Below are 18326 nucleotides of genomic sequence, written 5' to 3' on the forward strand. Positions count from 1 at the left end.
CAGGTGGGTGCTGGTCATCTCCCGCTACGACCCCTGCTTATGGTGGGGGGAGGTGGCCTGGGAGCGCTTCTACCAGAGGTAGCGGAGCATTGGGCTGGCAATGCTTGTACTGGTACTGTCTCAAGGGTGTTTGTAATCACACTGTGCCAATGCCAGCTGGCAGGCAGGGAAGATCCTCCTGATGCCATGGCACAGGGTAGAAGAGAAGAACTGGCAGTGGGCTTGTCTACCTTCTCTCCAGCTCCCTCCAGGCACATGTGCACACATACCACCTGAGGTTATTGTTCAGCTGGGTGAGATTTATTTAGGGAGTATCTGTACAGGCCACGGAGAGCCAGCAGGAACAACATCCAGCACCATACCACCCCCTTACCTGAAGCAAATCATTTCTTCCTCTCAGCAGTCTGCCTCTTCCACAGAACAGTCCCCACCACCAGGGAGAGAGGCACTGCTTGGGATTTTTGTAAGACTGCAGTAGCTAACTAACTCAGAAACTATTGCCACTGGTGCAGCCTTCCCATAAAAGTCTTCGGGCAGCACAAGATGTGTGGGGTGCGGGCAGACCCATATCTGGGCCCTACCACAACAGCTCCAAAACTTCCTACCCCCTCTGTGGCCACCCAAAGGAAAGCAGAATAAAAGCAGTCACAAGCTAGCACCAGCTCGTCTCTCAAACTAGCAAGTTTTTCCAAATTAGTGTCACACTACTCTCAACATGAGAGATTTCTGCTGCCTTATTTCTGGTCCCATAAAAGGTTTGAGGCTCTTCTTCCCAGACCAAGAAAAGCCCTTTGCTCTGAGAAATATGAGCAGGATGGCAGACATCACCAGGCAACTACACCATATTACTGCCAGCTAGCCCCAGGGCAGGATGTGGACAGCCTCCATGGTTGTAGTGTTCATGCCATTACGTCCAGGGTGGTGCTCATGTGCTGAAGAAAGCACAAACCAACTACAGGCGCAGCCGCTTGATGTCCTCACTTCGGAAGTCAATTCGGAGAGCCAGCACCTGCCGGACCTCTGCAGGAGTAAGGCGCCAGGTGAGCGGGCCTGAGTTTGGGCCCCAGTAATCCAGGATCTCTGTCACCTGAAGAAAGATGAGAGCTGCAGGAAGGAACTCAGCAGAAGCCGTCTTCACACATGCATTCAAACCCTGCCTAAGGTTGTGGATGCGCCACGGAACAGTGGGGGGATGAGGGCTGGGCAGTATCTCCTGCCAGTAACCCCTGCAACTAAACAACCATCAGGCATGGGGCAAATTCCCTAGCTGCCCTCCCACAGTATGCATGACAAAATTTGGACAAGGCCAGTAAATCCATGTGGAATCTGGCTGGGCCTCCTGCAGTCCCTGTAGTAAAAGCAGACAAAGTACAGCTTACCCTTTCCAGATTGAGGATGGTGGCCATCTGGGAAAGGCGGGCAAACTTGTCACGGATAGTCCAAGTAGTGACTGTGGTGAGATAGGCGATGAGAGATCTCAGCTCCTTGTCAAACTGCAGACCGCCAAGCTGCAGGGACCAAGGAAGCTCTGTTAAGTCTCCAAGCACACCTGGGGTTGTGCCAAACCATGCACTGAAATAGATATTACAGTGGTGGTGGTGGTGGGGGGGGGTGTCTCTGAATAGTTAGACCTCCTGCTGTTGCAGATGATAGTGGCTCCTCTTGCACCCACCTAAGAGCTAGCCCCTCCTCTTGAAGCAAGCCCCATCATTAAATGTACCTTTTTCCTGCGTGCACTAAGGCAAGGCCTCTTTGAGCTGGCTACCAGCCATGGCAGAGCATTTCTGAGAGAACTATTTGCCCCTGCCCTGCCCCATCCTTTGGAAGGTAACGGAGGGTTTCATGGTGGAAGATTTGCAGACCAGCCAGACTACGGGGGAGAGGACAGTGTTTGTTTTGCTTACCCTGCTGAAGGTGGATTTGAGAAGCACTTTCTCCAATTCGATGGCTATGAGACTGGTCATAAGACCAGTGAGGGTATCATAAATCACTGGAGACAGTCCAGCCTAGAAGCAGAAACCTGTGTCATTCTTCTCAGGCTAAAAACTGAGCAGAGGGCCCCAAAACCCATGCCTATAAGAGCTTTCAAATAAAGACCCATCACTTCCATGCTCAGTGAGGGGACAGCACTGGCCAAAGCCATCGGTTTCCAGGAGGCCTGCGAGGAATCAGAGAACATCACTGTCTACTGTTCCCCTGAGCAGGGAGGAAGAGTTAGAAGATGCTGTGCAAAGATCTAGCTGAAGCCCAGCAGGCTGCCACGTCTGCTTCCCCTCACCTTGAACTCTGTCATCTGCTGTTCCAAATTGATGATGAACTGCTGGACCCAGGGATCATTGGCTTCATAGTCGCTGAACTCTTCCTGACATTGAAAGATAAGAAAAAAAAAAAAGTTGTTTATTTGGCCTATTGTCAACAGCAGTAATTAGCCCTGAGGAAAGGGAGGGTGGTGCCTCCTAGGGCAGCACTGCACCCCTTCCATTTTCTTAGGCTCCTCTCAAGCCAAGTGCCGCTGGTCAGGATGGGATGCAGAGCAAGTTCTGGGAGTTTACCTCCTTTTCTGTGCTGAGGAAACAGCAGAGAATGAGAGAGTGGTTGCTCCGATTGCACTGCTGTTCAGAGGATGGACAGTGCAGGAGTACAGCTGGAACGAGAGAACGCTGAGCCTTACCTCCTCGATGTTATGGGAGACGGAGAGGAACAGGTTGATCCAGGGCTTCACCTGGGGTTTGATGGCTGTGCTGTTCAGCTCATTGAGACCTTCCTGGGGGGGGGGGGGGGGGGGGGGGGGGACAGGAAGAGGACATGAGAGCAACTGAGCATGCTTAATGTCCAACAACACAACTGAGCCAGCCAAGCCATCCTGATGCTGCCTCACATCCTCCCTGCAAGCTGAGGAAACCGACCCGCAGACTTGCACAGGAAACTGAACCCAGGTGTCCTAGTGCCAGATCCCACATTCTTCTGATGCTGGATGGCCCCAGGGACATTACTGTGGCAGAAGGTGGAAAGATAGGCCCAGAAGCTGCCCTTGTGTTGACTTGCAGCCTGTCTGAAGGATTCATACTTCCCGTGCAGCTGCAGGGGGTTTCCCAGCAGGAGAGAGGCGCTCAGTGCACATCCCACTGAGACAGGAAAGGACGCAAACACCCGCATTTCCATTCAGTGCCAGCCAATAGGACACTGTGATTGCACTCAACTCATACCTCTCTCCTCCAGTGCAGCTTAGCTCAGTAGGAGGAAGCTAAAAGAAGAGATAGAAGCTGTAACCACAGTTAGTTCCCTAAATTAATCATAACCCTAGCACACGCCATCTCCCCCGAGCCGCAGGTTGTCAGCAAAGGCTGTTCTATCTGCTCTAATGCTATAGAACTCTCTAAAAACCCTCTCCTGCCAACCACCCCCATTTGGCTCAGCAAGATGTCAAGAAAGCTCACCCAGCATGAAACCATTCAGGTACTAACACTGCCTGGCATTTGATGAAAGTTTTTAACTAAAATTGGCGTTTCTGAGCAGGCCGTGCTGGCAATTGCCCTTTTCCAAGGCAAATGCAATGTGTGTGACTCAGGCAGTGCGGGAACTGGTTGCCTAGCATCTTGATTACTTTGTAGCCAGTTTTAATACTGCACCAGCACTAGACTGGAGTTTTACTGCTTATTCATGAGCTGTTTGGTTTCAATATTGACCAGGAGCCTCAAGAGGGTTCACCTGCAGTACCAGTCTGAAGGCATCTGATTGCCATGTAAAAAATTGTCTCGCCTCTCTGTGAAGTAAGATGATAGCAAACCTGGTTCAAAGTGGTCTCTTTTGCTTGGCTTCTTTCCACAGGAGTATTGGGCCTTCCTGCTCCCCTTCCTGTCAGAGACCACTGTGAAAGTCTAGAGGAAAAGGTTCCAGCATGCCACATGAGAGAATGACTTTAGCCAAAGCACCTTCTGTCCTAACTAGGGGAGCATTTCCACTTGGGGAAAGGAGGTGGAACCTGAGTGAAGAGCAGCTGCTTCTCCACCACCGTCCCTTCTAGAGTGTTGACTAACGAGGCTCCGGACCTCTCAGCAACATGCCAGACCACAAGGGAGAACAGAGTAGATGGGAATGCTATTAATATTTCTTATCCTTGAAATGCTGAAATGGCTACTACTGTGTACTGAGCGAAGACAAAGGAACATCCCTTCCGGCTCTGCAGCTGCTTCCAGAGCTCTTATGCAGCTCCCCAGCCAATGTGTCTGTACAAAGGGGCTGGATCTGTTCACAGGTCCCAAAGTGGACTGATTTGCCTCCTTCTGTCCCCCTACCCAGGACTCCTGGAGTCAGACATGGCCCAGGCCATGATTCCTGCCACCATGTGTTGGAGGCCGGCAGTAACGACAAAATACTCACTTGCAGGAGGTCACGGAATTTGTTGGAGACTGCAGCCATGTCAGAGAGGCAACTGTCAATCTTGGCCTGCGCTTGTTCCCCCCCAATACCTTGGCTGAGCAGTTTGGTGCAGTCACTCTGCAGGGAAGAGATCCATGAGCAAGTCGCATTAATAACCTGGGTTGCTTCTATCCCTTCACACTGCTGTGCTCTGGCTGCCTGCCAGCATGCTTGCAGGCATGGAGAACCACTGAACTCTCACCCTTGTGAAGGCAGAAGCTGCTGGCTCCAGCTGGAGAGAGAAGAGTGGGAAAGAAAGCCAAGGGCCATGCAGCCCAGCACCAGAGAACCATAACCTCTCAATGATGCACATTTTAATCAATTGACTCCTGTGCCAGGTTGGTCAACCTGGAGGAAGTGGTACTTCCAGCTAGACCAAGTTACACTACTAAATATTAGCTAGAGCTTGCTCTGGCAGCCCAAAACCGCTTTCCTAAGGCAGGAGGGCAAAGATCTCAGGAATTTGGGCAGAGGGAAGTCCAGAAGGTTTATTTGACTCCCTCAGGCAGGTTATGGTTACGGGAAAAAACAGTAAAGAATCCAGATCGCACCTCCAAAGTCTTCTTTAGGGTCATGATGTTGTCACTGCAGACTTCAACATTGTTTAAGGTCACCTGGGGGAAAAAAAAATAGAATTCACTGAAGTTTCTCAGCACATCAGCCACAAGTCTGCACATTTACTCTATGCCTTGCTCAGTCTACAGACTGAAATGCAAATGTTTAGGGGGACAGAGGTGCTCCCACGTGATCAAATCACTGCAGATTCAGAGAGTTATGTCAAGCTGAACCACAGTAATGGACCATTTGTGTGCTGAACCTGTAGCTGCTGCAAAGTCTGAATTAGTTCGGTCCACTTCTCTTCCTCGCCATTCTGCCTATGATGTTGCAGCCAAGCCCCAGTCTTGGGTGACTGACAGAAGAGAGGATGTACCCCCAACTTCTTTGCTCATTTCTATGACAGCGTCATGAAGAAAACACGCCAGGAGCAGCTGGAGATGATGGATTATACGCAGCACATCCAGAGAAGCACAGGCAGCAGGAAGGCACTCTCATCTAGGCAGAAGGAATATCTGTTCTTCACTGAACAGGCTGTTCTTTACCTGCTGAAGCTGAACTAAATGTCAGCATAACACTGGGGTTTGTGCAGACAGGGAAATGCAGCAAGCTGACAGGTGAATGAGGAATCCAGTGGGAGAACTGACATTTTAAGCACTTTGCTTCAAGAAATCCAGAGACCTGTAACCAAGAGTTTAATGAAATGAGTGTTCAGTCCATCCCTCTCCCTTTGCTGGTGCCTTTGGCGCCTTCTCTCCTGGCACAGAGAAAGTCCCAAGGAGCCTCTTCAGCACTGGCTGCTCACAGCAACTTACAAGGAGGGGGACAAGTCAGCGTGAGCCAGCCCCTCTTCAGTGCTCTCAGCGTCTCTGCCCACATGTCTGCACAGCATCAATATGCAGCAGGGCTGGCTGAAAGGAGACAGCAGATCTGGACAGAGGACAGGAGCGACAGCTCTTCAAATGCTCTCCCGCAGCCTGTAACACTCTCAGCTGCGCTCAGGCCTGCAGAGAACTGCAGCGCTGCTACTAGGAGAAAGTAACAGGAGGATCTTGCACACTCAGTGGAGCAGAGAACCCTGCTCTAATAGTAACTCTCTCATCTGATAAGCAAGGATGAAGGAGCTCTGAGCTTGGATCGCAGAAACTTTCCCATCCAGGGGAAGATGTGGCTGAGACATGCTCCCACAGCCTTTGTGCTGAGCCTGTGAAGTAAAAGGTTGATGGCCGTTTCAAAAGAGCAGAGACTCTTCCCTAGCCCGGAGCATTATCACAGCAGCCTAAGAGGCAACCACAGGTTCATGCTTGGACAGGCCTGGTGTGTAAGCCCTACAGACACGAGGTGCAGTAGCAGCATTGACCAGATGTCCAAGGTCAGGCCACCCATCACACCTCAACAGCTTTTCGGGTTCTCTGAATATGCGATAGTCGCATATATCCTTCTCTCCTGCTCCCCATCGTCATTGTTTTCCCCCCTACCCCAACTCATCGTACACCAGGACAGCTATCAAACCCACCAGAAAGGACTGCTTGGCCTCGTCGGTGCTTTCGATGCCTTTGGTATCGAACTTGCCCTGCTGGAGGCTACTGTGCATGATGCTCACGGCACTGGTCACCCCTCTCTGGAAGTCCTGGAAGGTGGTGGCTGGAAAGCCCTGCTTCAGCTTGTTGTACAGAACCTCCCTATGGGGCAAGCAGAAAATACCAGGGCTCACAGTAAACACAGCAGGCCGGGACTGAGGCAGCCATAGTAAAGTCATGCTCTGTGACACAGGACAGCACTTTGCCTGAGCTGTGACCTGACCACGGAAGTGGAATTTTTAGAAGGGCAAAGGAAGGCTGGCAAATATCTAAAGGATGCAAGGCTGAAATGGAAGAGAAATAAACAGCCCAATTTCTGAGCTTTCCTCAGAAAGCTGTCTGCAGTTGTCTGCTGAGCTCAGTTTTCCACTCCCACGTTGCAATGAAAAACAAGAACAGGCCAGTTCTGCGGGCTCACTCCAAGGTACAGCAGGCAATCATTCAAGTCAAAACAGAACAGCAGTCTTAGGCAACCCAGAGAACAACTGGCAGCGACCATGTACCATCAAGCCGCATATCACTCACCAACATTGTGTGGTGCCTCAATCTCACAGGGACTTCGGGTCTCAAGGTTCATCCCTGTTTCTCTTTTAAGCCTGTCTGTCCTACAGGTGACTATCACTGCTGTGACAAAGGTATGCCTAGCTTCAGCCTGCCACACCAAACCTAAGCCTGCTTCCTGCTGGCATCTTCCAAAGGCAGAGAACACAAGGAAGGCCGTTTGACATCAAATACTATTTGCAGAACATCAGGAAGAGACAAGTTACTATGAATCCAGTGTCTTTTCATTACCTGAAGTCGGACTCCAGCTCTGTGGTGGAGTGGTTGATCATGGCACAGAGACAGTCTATGCTGGAGCTGGATAGAGCGCGCCCAATGCACTTTTTCACGATATAAAACACATCATCCACCATGCTGGAGGTGAGCTGGCCCTTCTCGTAGCTGTCCATGGCAACAGCCTACAAGGAAAGCCGTCTTAGTGCTCTGAGCTCAGCGAGTGAAGGCACCTTCTCAGAGCAGTGCTGTGAGACCAAACTGTAAAGAACTGCCAGCCTTCTTGTTTCACCCTGAGCTAAACTGAACCAATGTGGCCTGGCACCACTCATTCTAGTTTTCAGTAGCCCATGGCAGCTTGGGGAAGATCTCCAGAACCTCCCACCTCTATGACTGGTCCGAAAAGTCTTTCCACTCAGTAGAAGTAGCTCTTCTGAAGCCAATAAACAAGCATCAACTAGGAAAATATGGGCTTGCAGAAGTGTTGCTCCTTCTCCTGCCAGGCAACAGTTTGTCTTGCTGCAGCCTTCTCACTCAGATTCCAACTAAAAACCCAACACTACACTGCTTAACGACAAGAGCCAGGTTGGGGGCTAGTCCACCGGCGTGGGCATTGCATGGCACCGACTCTCCCCACAGGATGGCAGCTGGAGGACCTGCACTTCCCATTGCTAGAGGGATCTTCAACCTAAGGAGCCAGCCTATCTCACAAGCTACATTTGGAGCAGTTACTTTGTGCCCTCCTGAAATAGCTCTGGCTCTGCAGCTCCTGGTGCAGCGTAACCCTCTAGCATAGGAAGCAAGGAAGAGCAGCGCGAGGCTGACGGAGGGACGTGACTCGAAACAGTAGCTACATTCTGCCAAGCACCTGGGAGGTGGGTCTGGCTGCCAGCCCTGCCCAGGCACAGAACCAGCCACTTTCCATACCCAAGGGTATGGTTTGGAGGCAAAGTTCAGAAAGGACTGCTTGCTTTACAAGGCCAAGGGAAACAACAGGCCTTTCAAACTGCTGCAGACCTGCGACATAGCCGTTTCCCTCCCTCAGGGCGCTAAGCACAGGACTGTGGAGGAGACACGAAGGCCTCAGGCCCTAGCAGAGAGCCCAGGCTGCTGCAAGCAGCAGGCTGAGCCCTACCTTGTTGACAGTTTCCCTCATGAAGTATTCCTCCATGGTGATGTAGTAGCCAATAAGCTCTTGCATGGTACGGCTCAGCAGACAGTTGTTGAGGAGCTTGTCCAGGTATTTCTGATGCTCTACAGAACACAAAGGAGAACTATCAGCAGGGATTGTGCGCCAGAAATGATTCCACATCATCACCTTGTTGCCTAACAAGCACCCAATGGACACGTACTTGCAAAGCCCAGCCTGCAATAAATCACAGGTCTTATCTGTGGATCTGAAAGAGCTGAGCTGACTTTTGCAGGTGACAGAAGAAGTGATTTCTAGAGCTTCCTGGAGTGCCAAAACCCCCAGCGTGTTTTCCCCGTGGCCTCCGCCTTTAGGATCTGTGCCTGCAATTACCAAAGGGCCTTCCCTCTTTTTCGGGACCTTGTTTATTATCCTCTGCAGTCATTGCTATGAGGTTAGTTTTGCTCTCCTTTTAGAGGGGAGCAACTTGATCCGTCGGACTAGAAGACTGAACACTGAATATTTCCTGTACCAGTGACATTAACTGTTGGTCCAGATCCTTTCCCAGAGGGTTACCCTTCTATCTGCCCTGCTCCACGGTTACATGCTTCCTGAATATTGCTTTTCTCATGCAGGCATCTGATGTAGTGGTCACAGGAATTTTTTCCCAGCAGAACTGTAGTGGCCTGTGAAGTCATGACTTAAGCAGCTTCTTCCCCCACAAAGACGTGCCAGAGTATGAAAAGCCCCAGTGCAGAGGATGGTTATGGCAGGACTTTGACAAGAAGCCCAGTGCTGAAAATGGATTTGGGGAGGCCAAATACTCTTCTGCAGAGTGCTCCCACAGTGCCTTTGTGGAACCTGTGCCACTCAGCTCTTGACACTGACTCAGACACGTCTCCTCTCTGAGCACCTTCAAGGAGCAAAGAGCCTGCAAGTGTTGGTATTCAAGGTGTTACCTTGCTTTACCTCCTCTGAGGCCATGGAGTCTCCCACCTCAAAATCAGATATTATTCGTCTCTTGATAAACCTCAGGTAGAGCTCACTGCGGGCATTCATCAAGGTTACCTCTGTTAAAATAGGGTCAAGTTCCCTGCAAGGGACACAGAAGGCATAAAGGTAGCAAGTCTACAACAGGAGGGGCACTAATTTAACTTGGTAAAGTAGTGCGTTCTCTGTTCTCTCACTATGAGATTAATACCGCCCATCTCCATCTGTGCCGCTGAGCGGCAAAGCTCAGCAAAATCACTGTTACGTGCACGTAGTCTCAAGTCTGTTTTCAGATATCCTTGGGAGTTTGTTTCTGCTGAGACTTGCTTCTAGCCTTGACAGCTCTCCACCATAAGCTGAGTTAAACGGAGACAAGTTATGCTGGGTAGCAGATAAGTGCTGCCAAACGGATCCGATCAGCACTTCATCTCGTCAGTCACACTGTGGCAAACAGGGGCCAAACACCACCTGTTTCAGAGAAGGGTTCCCCGACTTAATTTGCTTGGCAGCACCAGCATTTCCTTGCTCTGTGCCTAGCCACATGGGGGCACAGGACTCGCACCTGCCTGACCACTTTGAAGCAGACTGCATGCTACCAGCATTGAGTACCACAGCTTGGGATCTCTACTGCGGAAGAGTCAACAAAAACCTCCAGTGAACAAATCCCAGAGAGATCTTCCTGAATAAGAGATGCTAGTCCACCTGGGGGTTACTTTCCCTTATTATAATCATGGTCACCTGGACAGCCCCCATCCAGGGGATTTGTTATGTACGCTAAACATCACAGATGTACCTAAAACCCATAACTTGTCAAAACAGTCTCTTAAAAATCATTACAGAGAAGCTTCTTTTTTTTCTTCAACGATGTAAGCACAGCCATATTAAAATGACAGTAGTAAGGACTGCAAGAGTCCGAAGAATCTGATCCAACTTCAAAATTAGCCCTGTTTTGAGCGGGAATTTGGTCTAGGACCTTCAGCACTCCCTTCCTACCTCTATTTTGCTATGATTCTATGAGCCTTACATGCCAGTGTTAGAAATTCCTGGTCCCTGCCACCTCCATACATGAATCTGGACACAAGAGCACATGTTTGTCTGAAAATGATGAAGGATCTGTTTGAGCTCAACAGCCCAAGAAACGTGAAACCAAAAAAGCACGTGACAATGCTGAACACACACAGTGTTCCAATCAGAGATGACTTCGCATTTAACAATGAAAAGAAAGACTGTCGCATCAGCAGCTTTTTCATCAGTTTGCACAAAAGCACGTTACAAACACTGCTCAAAGCCTCACAACAAACAAGTGGGGTAAGGAATCCTTATTTTTATTTTATGGATGAAAAAGCGAAAGCTCAGAAAGCCTGAGATGCATCCACAGTTACCCAGAGCAAGTAATAAGTGGTTTCGTGTATTACCACAGAAGTAACTGGTCCTATAGGATCACAGATAGATCTTGCTTTAGGAATGTAAGCCTTCTTTCAAGGCATGTTTAGAAGCCATACAATGCCAGATGGGCTGGATGCGTTTTCAAATGGCCTTACTTTAGGACTTTGCAAATTCTCAAGATAAAAAGAGGAAGAAGGAGACTGAAAGCAGTTCAGCTCATTACCAAGAAGTTGATTTTACAAAATCTCTACAGCAGCAGTATAGATAAGTAGGACCCAAAGATTTACTCCTGATTTTGCCACCAATTATTTGCCCAGGGAATTGCTCCATTTCGTGGGCTCCAAGGATTGTACTCTGACCATCAGCAGGAGGTGGGCAGAGCCATGTAAGTCTCAGTCCTTTGTGTGCCATGATATTCCCAATCCTCCAGCAATGACCAGGGCCATGACTTAAAAGTAATGAATAAGCAAAATAAAGCAGCACTGAAGCTGCCCTTATACAAGGGCAGTGAAGGGCACCTAACAATTGGATTGTATGCTTTAGTAGCCACAAAGCCTCTGGAAGATGGGAGAGTTATCTAAATGCTAAGTAGTGTTAATGACAGATCAAGGACGGAAGGTTAGAGAGCAGAAAGGGTTTTGTTTGTACCTTGGCTCAATCTTCTCTGTAGAAGAACTTCTCATCATGCTGTTCTGAACCTGCTGGAACTACAAGCACAAAAACGGGAGATTCATCAAAATCTTTGTTGGTGAAGAGAACAGCCCCTTCTCATGCTATAGCCTAAGGAGGTGCCTGCTCAGGGATGGCAACAGGAATGCTCTGTGGGAAGCACCGCCAGGAAAAGGAACTGCCTCCCCTTCAAGACGGAGCCCAGCCTGCCAGGAAGGGCTACAGGACGGGAACTCCAACAGAGGCACCGAGGTGCCTGACCATAAGACAGCTACAGCAGTCCTGCATCTCATGGGCAGGAGACAGCTCGTGGGCAGCCACAAGGCAGTGGGGAAGGTGGGCTGAAAGCACCCTACAGACCTGCAAAGGACTCTGTGCCCAGGGTCTAATTATTGTGCTCGCAATGAACCCTTCCCTGCAACAGAAGAGATAACTACAGGCTGGACTCCTACAGTCATCAGTGCAGATATGGAGCGAAGCAAGATTTCTCTCGACGCGCACGGCCAAACTTGCCACCTCTGTGGCAGTTGAAGAGCTGGAGGCTGCAGCTGGCTGTGTCAGACAGCCTCATGCACTCTTACCTGCCTGTGATAGTCCCTCTGTTTGATGAAGTTGTCCACCACCTTCTCCACCTGCCGGTCACACTCCACTTGCAGGTGCTTGATGAGAGTGTACAGCCTCCCTGGACCATAGTAAGTCTCCACGATGGGTTGGTGGGTCTCCACAATGCGAGCAATCCCTGCAGGGAGAGGGGCAGCCGTGCTGGGGAATCTGTTCTGCTCTCAGGCACATGAGACAGCCTCAAGCGAGACAAATCCCATCCAGTCTGGACCCAGAGCAGAGCTGTAGGGGTTCTCAGACAGGGCTTAACATAGGATCATTCATTCCCCAGAGGAACAGTTCAGACTGCCCAGCCACTCTCCAGTGGCCTACCGGAGGTCAACCATCACCACCCCCTGTTCCATGGCACCTTTATCTCTGCATATGGTTCCCTCTGTCCTCTCCCCAGTTTATTTCAAGGCTATAATGCAGATCTCCCGGGGTAGAAGCCACCTTTCTTCTCAGAGAGCTCTTGCCATGGGATGTATGTCAGCTGCCATGTTACCCAGAAAGATGCACGGTGTTCTGAAGATACGAAGCTTTCCCAGGAGAAAGCCACGCTTTGGAATCACCAACTAAATCTGACAAAGGACAAAACTATCGTCCAGATCTAGTCTCAGCTGTCAGTACCTGCCAGGTTACAAGAGAAGAGCAGTGATAGGAAACTCAGCCCGGAGCAAGCTCTGCTCTTACCCATCACATAGATGCCCAAGAGAGCAGGCATAAGTGAGGGCTGAATCTCCTTGGAGAGAAAGCTCATCTTCAGGGAGGTATCTCTCTGAGATTGCTTTCTTCTCACCAACTCTCTGCTCCAAGAGGTAGGAACATCCCCCCGGCACTCCTGCCAAGAAAGCCCCAGCAGCTCTGAGGACCTTCAATAGCATCAAGGGTGCCAGGCTGGGAGAGTGACTTGGCAGTGGTGCAGCCTGGAATTACAGCAGACATAACAGAGAAGGCAGTTAATCACCACGGGATCTCAATGACTGTCTTTGGTGACATTCCCACAGAGCGCTCATATGCTGCCGTGCTGCTTTCAAGCTGCCATGGTCCTCCTCGGAGAGCCAGGCCAGGAGGCAATAACAGCTGCTCAGTCTTAAGGGATCGGATTTGTTTGCCTGGAGAGCTGCAGGTCTCAAAAATCCTTTAGGGAACAGCCATTTGTTTTTAGGATGAAGGAGGTGTCTGATCCAGGTCTCATGAGATCCTCAAATCCAGTGGGTTATCTAAGGAGAAATCTACAACTCTCCCAGGAAAACACTTGTGCAGACCCTTCAGCTGAGAAAGCTCTTTATGTCATGCAGAAAGCCTGCCTCCTGAGGACAAGGGCGCCTTTGCAAGTCCACTTTGTATCTGCACAAGCTGAACAAAGGAAAGCTTATTCTAATGCCCTCTGCTGGCTGGGAAAAAGCCCATTAGTCGTGTCTCTGTCCCTCTAACATGACATTCCCATAGCTGGAAGGGGGAGGAGGCATTTTGCACCATCTTGGAGCTAGAATTTAAAGCTTTGAAGCTGATGGACAACCTTATCATGGATCATTTTCCATCCATCAGCAAAGAAGTAAAAGAGAAGATTACCTTCAAAGAGCAGTGTCAGGGTATCTGCAAAGATGACAGCAGCTCGACGGTCACTCATGTCTGTCCCCATCACCAGCAGCAGGTTCTCCTCTGCTTTGCTGGCCACCTGAATGACAACGGGACCAGTCAGCTGGTAATACTCAGAGATATTCTTCCTCCCATAGAGTGCTTTTGCTGGCCCTCCCATTGCAAGAGCTATTGCTGTTTTCCCTCTTGAAAACAGGGATCCTTTGCTCCTTCCTCTCACATGCAAAACTCAAGGATCAAGGGAAGGCAGAAACTTGTTCTTCTCTGTCTAGCCATAGTCAGAGCATTGCTTCCTTGTATGAGCTATACAGCAAGCCGAGAGCAAAACAGGGAAGGACAAACTAGACAGCCAACCAGTGGGATCTATATTCAGACACCAGAGAGCCCATCCTAAGGCACAACAAGCAGAGAGAGAGTTGAACAGACCAGTGCTGGTTTCAAAGATGATTAACATGCCAGAGCCAAGATCTCATTCCATAACAACTATGGACAGAAATTAGATTTCTCTTTCCCCTAAGAGACCAGCCAGGTCTTAGCCAGTATGTGTCACAGAATGTGTCACCTGCTTGCAGAGGTACTCCGAGAACTTGCTTAGCCCCTCTTCATGTAAGCCTAGCAGAGGAAATATCTTGAAGAACCGTTCCACCTGGGGCAGGTCTCCCTGCCTCATAGCCATGTCAAATTTCTCTGTGACAATAGTCTTCAGACGCTGCTCTGCTTCCTGCAGGAGCTTCAGGTTGGCATCAATTATGCCCCCTGGTCAAAAAGTAGGAGAAGAAAGGGAAAGATGGCAGGACAATGTTAGTGCTGTGTCCAGTACTTATTGACCCAACGGAGAGATGAAAGCTGTGCAGTCCTGAGGTGACAATCATGAGGCTGAAGGCCAGGAGGGCAGCAGGCACACTGGAATTCTTCTCCAGGCCATAACAAAGAGAGCTGGGTCTGTGTGTGACGTACACCCCTCTAATGTCACGGTCTCACATGGAGAACGCAAAGACGTCCACAGGATACCACAAGAAAACTCCAGCCCAACCCAAATTGGCAAATTACACCCTAGCTCCAATCCAGGGACATTTCTTTTAGGCATCAGGCAATTTCTTCCTTGTTTCTTCATGTCCAGCTGCTTTGCTTGGAATCGCACTGCAACACTGCAACAGCTCCCAGAGCCTTCTCTGTCTCACTTCTCTCCTACGCATTTTGTCCTTCACCCAGTCAGCATCTGATAAGTTACTGAGGCCTTCTGCCAGGAACTGTCCCATCAATTAATGATAATTCAAACCTAATGACACTTCAAAGCTTTCACCCCTGCATTACTATATAACATATTAATATCTTTGGCTAGCATTGGATCTTCTGCTTTGGTCTACCAGGCTGAGGCAATCTGTCATAGGAAATCAGGCAGTTTCTAGTTATCTTACTGGAAAGTAAGAAAGTTATCTTACTGACTTATCAGCTCCTCCTCATGACCAGTACTCACCTTCCTTGCCCTGTCGACTGAGCTCAATGACTGATTTATCCAGAGACAGATAGCGATGGATATGAGCTGCTGCTTGTTCATAATCTTCATTTCGCAGGGCTGTCTGAACTCCATCCATGCAGAATTTTAGGTCCAGGATGTCATCAGCTCTCTGAATTGCCTGATAGAGTCGATTCTGCAAGAAAAGCAAACACTAAGGTTTCCTTCTGATGGCTGGACGAGAAGAATAGAATTATGAAGACGGCATGGAAAAAAAAGAGGGAAGAAACAGATCAAAGTGATACTTCTGTACAAGATAAACAACTAAGTAAGCAGAAAACCCCAAACTACTTAAAAAGTCATAACAACGAGGACTCTGAAAGAGGAACAGCAATTTCCTATCGAAACTTGGCTCGATCTCACAGGCTATACTCCAGCCTGTGTCAGGTAACAAACAGGGCAAAGACTACAGACACAACCACACATGCTCTGTTTCAATTTGAGCAGAAGGTTTGCTGGGTGCTGGGTCTTGAAGTCTCTTAGCCTATCTCTGTACAAAGAACATGACAGCTTAGATTCCTGCTCAGTCTCAGATGACTACGACCATCTCTGCTGTCCTCAGTGCTGCAATCGCTGGATGACAGAAGGCTAATGAAGACTAATCTCAACTTATTCATCATATTTCACCAGGAGCTGCAAGGAGAGAAGGGAATATTGAGGAGTCAGCTGCTGTATAAAAAATCACATGCATTATTTACTCTTGTATCCTGCAGTGTCCAGGAGCCAGCAAGACACCATTGCCTAAAAACACTAGATAATGCCCAAGCAAAGGATACAACAACTTCCAGCCTCTCTGCCCACCCAAGAAAAGAGCACATTCCTCTATTTGACACTTGTGCTGTGAGGACATGAGCAGGTGCAGAGGCAGAATATGTCTCGGTGCTGACAAGCCCCAAACACCCGTTGGTCCAGTTACCTTGGCAAGGTCAAGCTGACGGACTTTACTGCTGACGTTCTCAGCCAGGTTGCAGGTGAAGGTGATCATCCCTGCCAACTGCTGGGCATCCCCCTCAATAAGCTGCAAATTAGGGCTGGAAACACACGCAAATTGAACACATGAGAAGCAGATATGAAGTAGTAGGATGGTCTAGAAAAGCCAGATGTTTCTTTCCCCAGACCCAGTTGCTCCTGTCAGCAATGGTTTCTCTCATTTCATACCCCTCCTACACGATCAAATCCCCCAAAATCAAACAGTTTGCTTTGGAAGAGGCTGAACAGATAGACTAATCGCTATCTCAACACCAGTAAGAGCATGAATGAGCTGCTGAGGGCTTAAGGAACTGTCCGCTTCTGAAGTGGAAGATGAAGTCTGTGAACTTGAGCTCTAAATTTTTGCTAGACTTGAGGCCACTTATAATGGCTTTCCAGACTGCTAGCACAAACTCATCATAAAAGAGGCAGTAAGACTTGCTCACGCCTGCAAACAGCCTGACACAACACATCTGATCAAAGGGCTGATTCTGACACCTGACAATAGCGGGGGTGAGATACTGTCTCACCTCACTGCTCAACCTACACCAAGAGGGATCAGTCACTGTAAGGGAGTGTAAGGCATCTACTCTGTCAGTCCTGCTGAGAACTGAGAGTCCTGGGTGACGATCCAACTACTCTTCCCTGCCACAAGCTGATTTATGAAAAAACAGTTTATTTAAACTCTCTCACGTCAGATATGAGAATGAACTGGTTTCCCTTGCTGGAATGAATTTTCACATCCATGAAGCAAGCAGAGAGATGCTGAAAAGTGCACAGCAGCAGAAAGTAGGGGAGGGTACAGTGATCACTAACCCCATGCGATGAAGCGCTACCATCTTGTTCTCTATAGTGCTTTGCTGTTCCAAGAGGGCATCCAGCTCTTCTTGCACAACTTTCTGAAAAGAAAAAGAAAAAGAAAGTCCTGAGTGACTTTGAGTCCTCTGTAGACTAGCAACAGTTATTACAGATTGCATCAAGCCACAGACACGCAGCTAGCAAGGTTTTAGCACTTGCAAGAGCTCAAATGACAATGAAATCCTCCCTAAGTTCTCATTCGAATCTTGCAATATTTATATTCATACAATATTAGAACATCAGTTATAAAACTTCCTCTTTTTCAACAAAGATAACCCACAAACTCCCCCTGAGGCTGGACTTTCAATATGCCAAGATCCTAAATCAGCAAGCGGCTTACAGTCCCGGGATACAAATTCCGCAGAGGTGACACCACACTTCATCGGGCCTGGGGCTATGGGTTAAGGCAGCATTTAATATCTGTGTGAAAGATCTGGACAACCGCGGCGGCTGTGACAACGAGGCGCCCGATCTCCCTGCCACCACAGCAGCGCTTCGAAGGGAGCTGGGGCGGTGGTGACCAAACTGGAGCCCGGCTTTGGCGAAGGAAAGCTGAGGTCAGAAATGAGAGCATTTTTCTGCTGCTGACCCCGATTCTGTCTAAATTTCTAAGGCATAGCACAAGCAGCGGGGAAGGCAGGCAGCGCCGGTGCTTGGTGCGGAGGCCACGTCGCTCGTCGGCCCTCCCCGCCGGGGCACCGCCGCCTGACAGACCCGGCGCCGCACACCTCCTCCTCACACAGCCGGCCGTAAGCGGCCTCCAGGTCCGACAGGTCAGTGAGCGACCGAATCCGCTCCATGGAAAGGGAGGACGAGGACGAGGACGAGCCGCCGCCGCCGCCGCCATCCCCACCCGGCACCCTCGGCCCCGGCCCGGCGGCCGCCGCCATCTTGGAACACAGGTGACACCGTTCCTGCCACCGTGGGACCACCCCCCCCCTCGGGTTGTCCCAGACTGCCTGAAAGCTGGCGGCCGTTCGGTTCAGCCTGGCGGAGCGCGAAGCTCATCCCTCCCCGGCGCTCCGTGGTGGAAGAAGTCTGAGAGAGTTTTTCGGAGGCTGTGGGCAAGGGGAGCGGCTCCCATTGCCCCGCGGCTGTTCAGGCGCCGCGGCGGGCAGCCGCTCCCCTCAGGCCGCGCGCGCGCCGGGCCTCGCAGAAAGCCCCGGCGAGGAGGCGCGGGAGGGCAGCGCGCAGGCGCGGGGCTGATGGCGGAGCGGGCCGGCGGGGCACCCGCCTAGGCAGGAGCCGCATCCGCCGCCATCCGCCGCCATCCGCACGG

General features: G+C 50.1%; 2 protein-coding genes across 8 annotated transcripts in view; one reads left to right on the top strand and one right to left on the bottom strand.

Moving 5' to 3' along the window:
* Window positions 1–278: 278 nt before the first annotated feature.
* COG4 (component of oligomeric golgi complex 4) lies at window positions 279–18277 on the bottom strand. Of its 7 annotated transcripts, XR_011143317.1 has the most exons (20): window positions 17776–18014; window positions 17006–17088; window positions 16137–16251; window positions 15182–15356; window positions 14267–14460; window positions 13678–13783; window positions 12084–12241; window positions 11482–11540; window positions 9417–9550; window positions 8464–8582; window positions 7347–7513; window positions 6491–6656; window positions 4971–5033; window positions 4381–4497; window positions 3788–3878; window positions 2672–2764; window positions 2279–2362; window positions 1905–2006; window positions 1380–1508; window positions 279–1087 (listed from the first exon to the last, which is right to left on the bottom strand). XR_011143317.1 is itself a non-coding variant. In XM_068956158.1 (19 exons), the coding sequence occupies exons 1-19, from the start codon at window positions 17935–17937 to the stop codon at window positions 953–955; spliced, it is 2361 nt and encodes a 786-aa protein (XP_068812259.1). In that variant the 5' UTR covers window positions 17938–18277; the 3' UTR covers window positions 279–952. The 7 variants fall into 7 exon arrangements, 4 of the variants coding, with proteins under 4 accessions (XP_068812259.1, XP_068812260.1, XP_068812261.1 ...); XR_011143316.1 differs by lacking the exon at window positions 3788–3878 and having other exon boundaries at window positions 1905–2158; window positions 17776–18015; XM_068956158.1 differs by lacking the exon at window positions 3788–3878 and having other exon boundaries at window positions 17776–18277.
* Window positions 18160–18326, top strand: part of SF3B3 (splicing factor 3b subunit 3) — a 32730-nt gene continuing 32563 nt past the window's right edge. The window contains exon 1 of the mRNA XM_068956153.1: window positions 18160–18325. The gene's annotated coding sequence lies outside the window, so the exon portion shown is untranslated. The remainder of the gene's footprint in view (window position 18326) is intronic.

Source organism: Struthio camelus, chromosome 10, assembly GCF_040807025.1.
Source record: "Struthio camelus isolate bStrCam1 chromosome 10, bStrCam1.hap1, whole genome shotgun sequence".
NCBI lineage: Eukaryota > Metazoa > Chordata > Aves > Struthioniformes > Struthionidae > Struthio > Struthio camelus.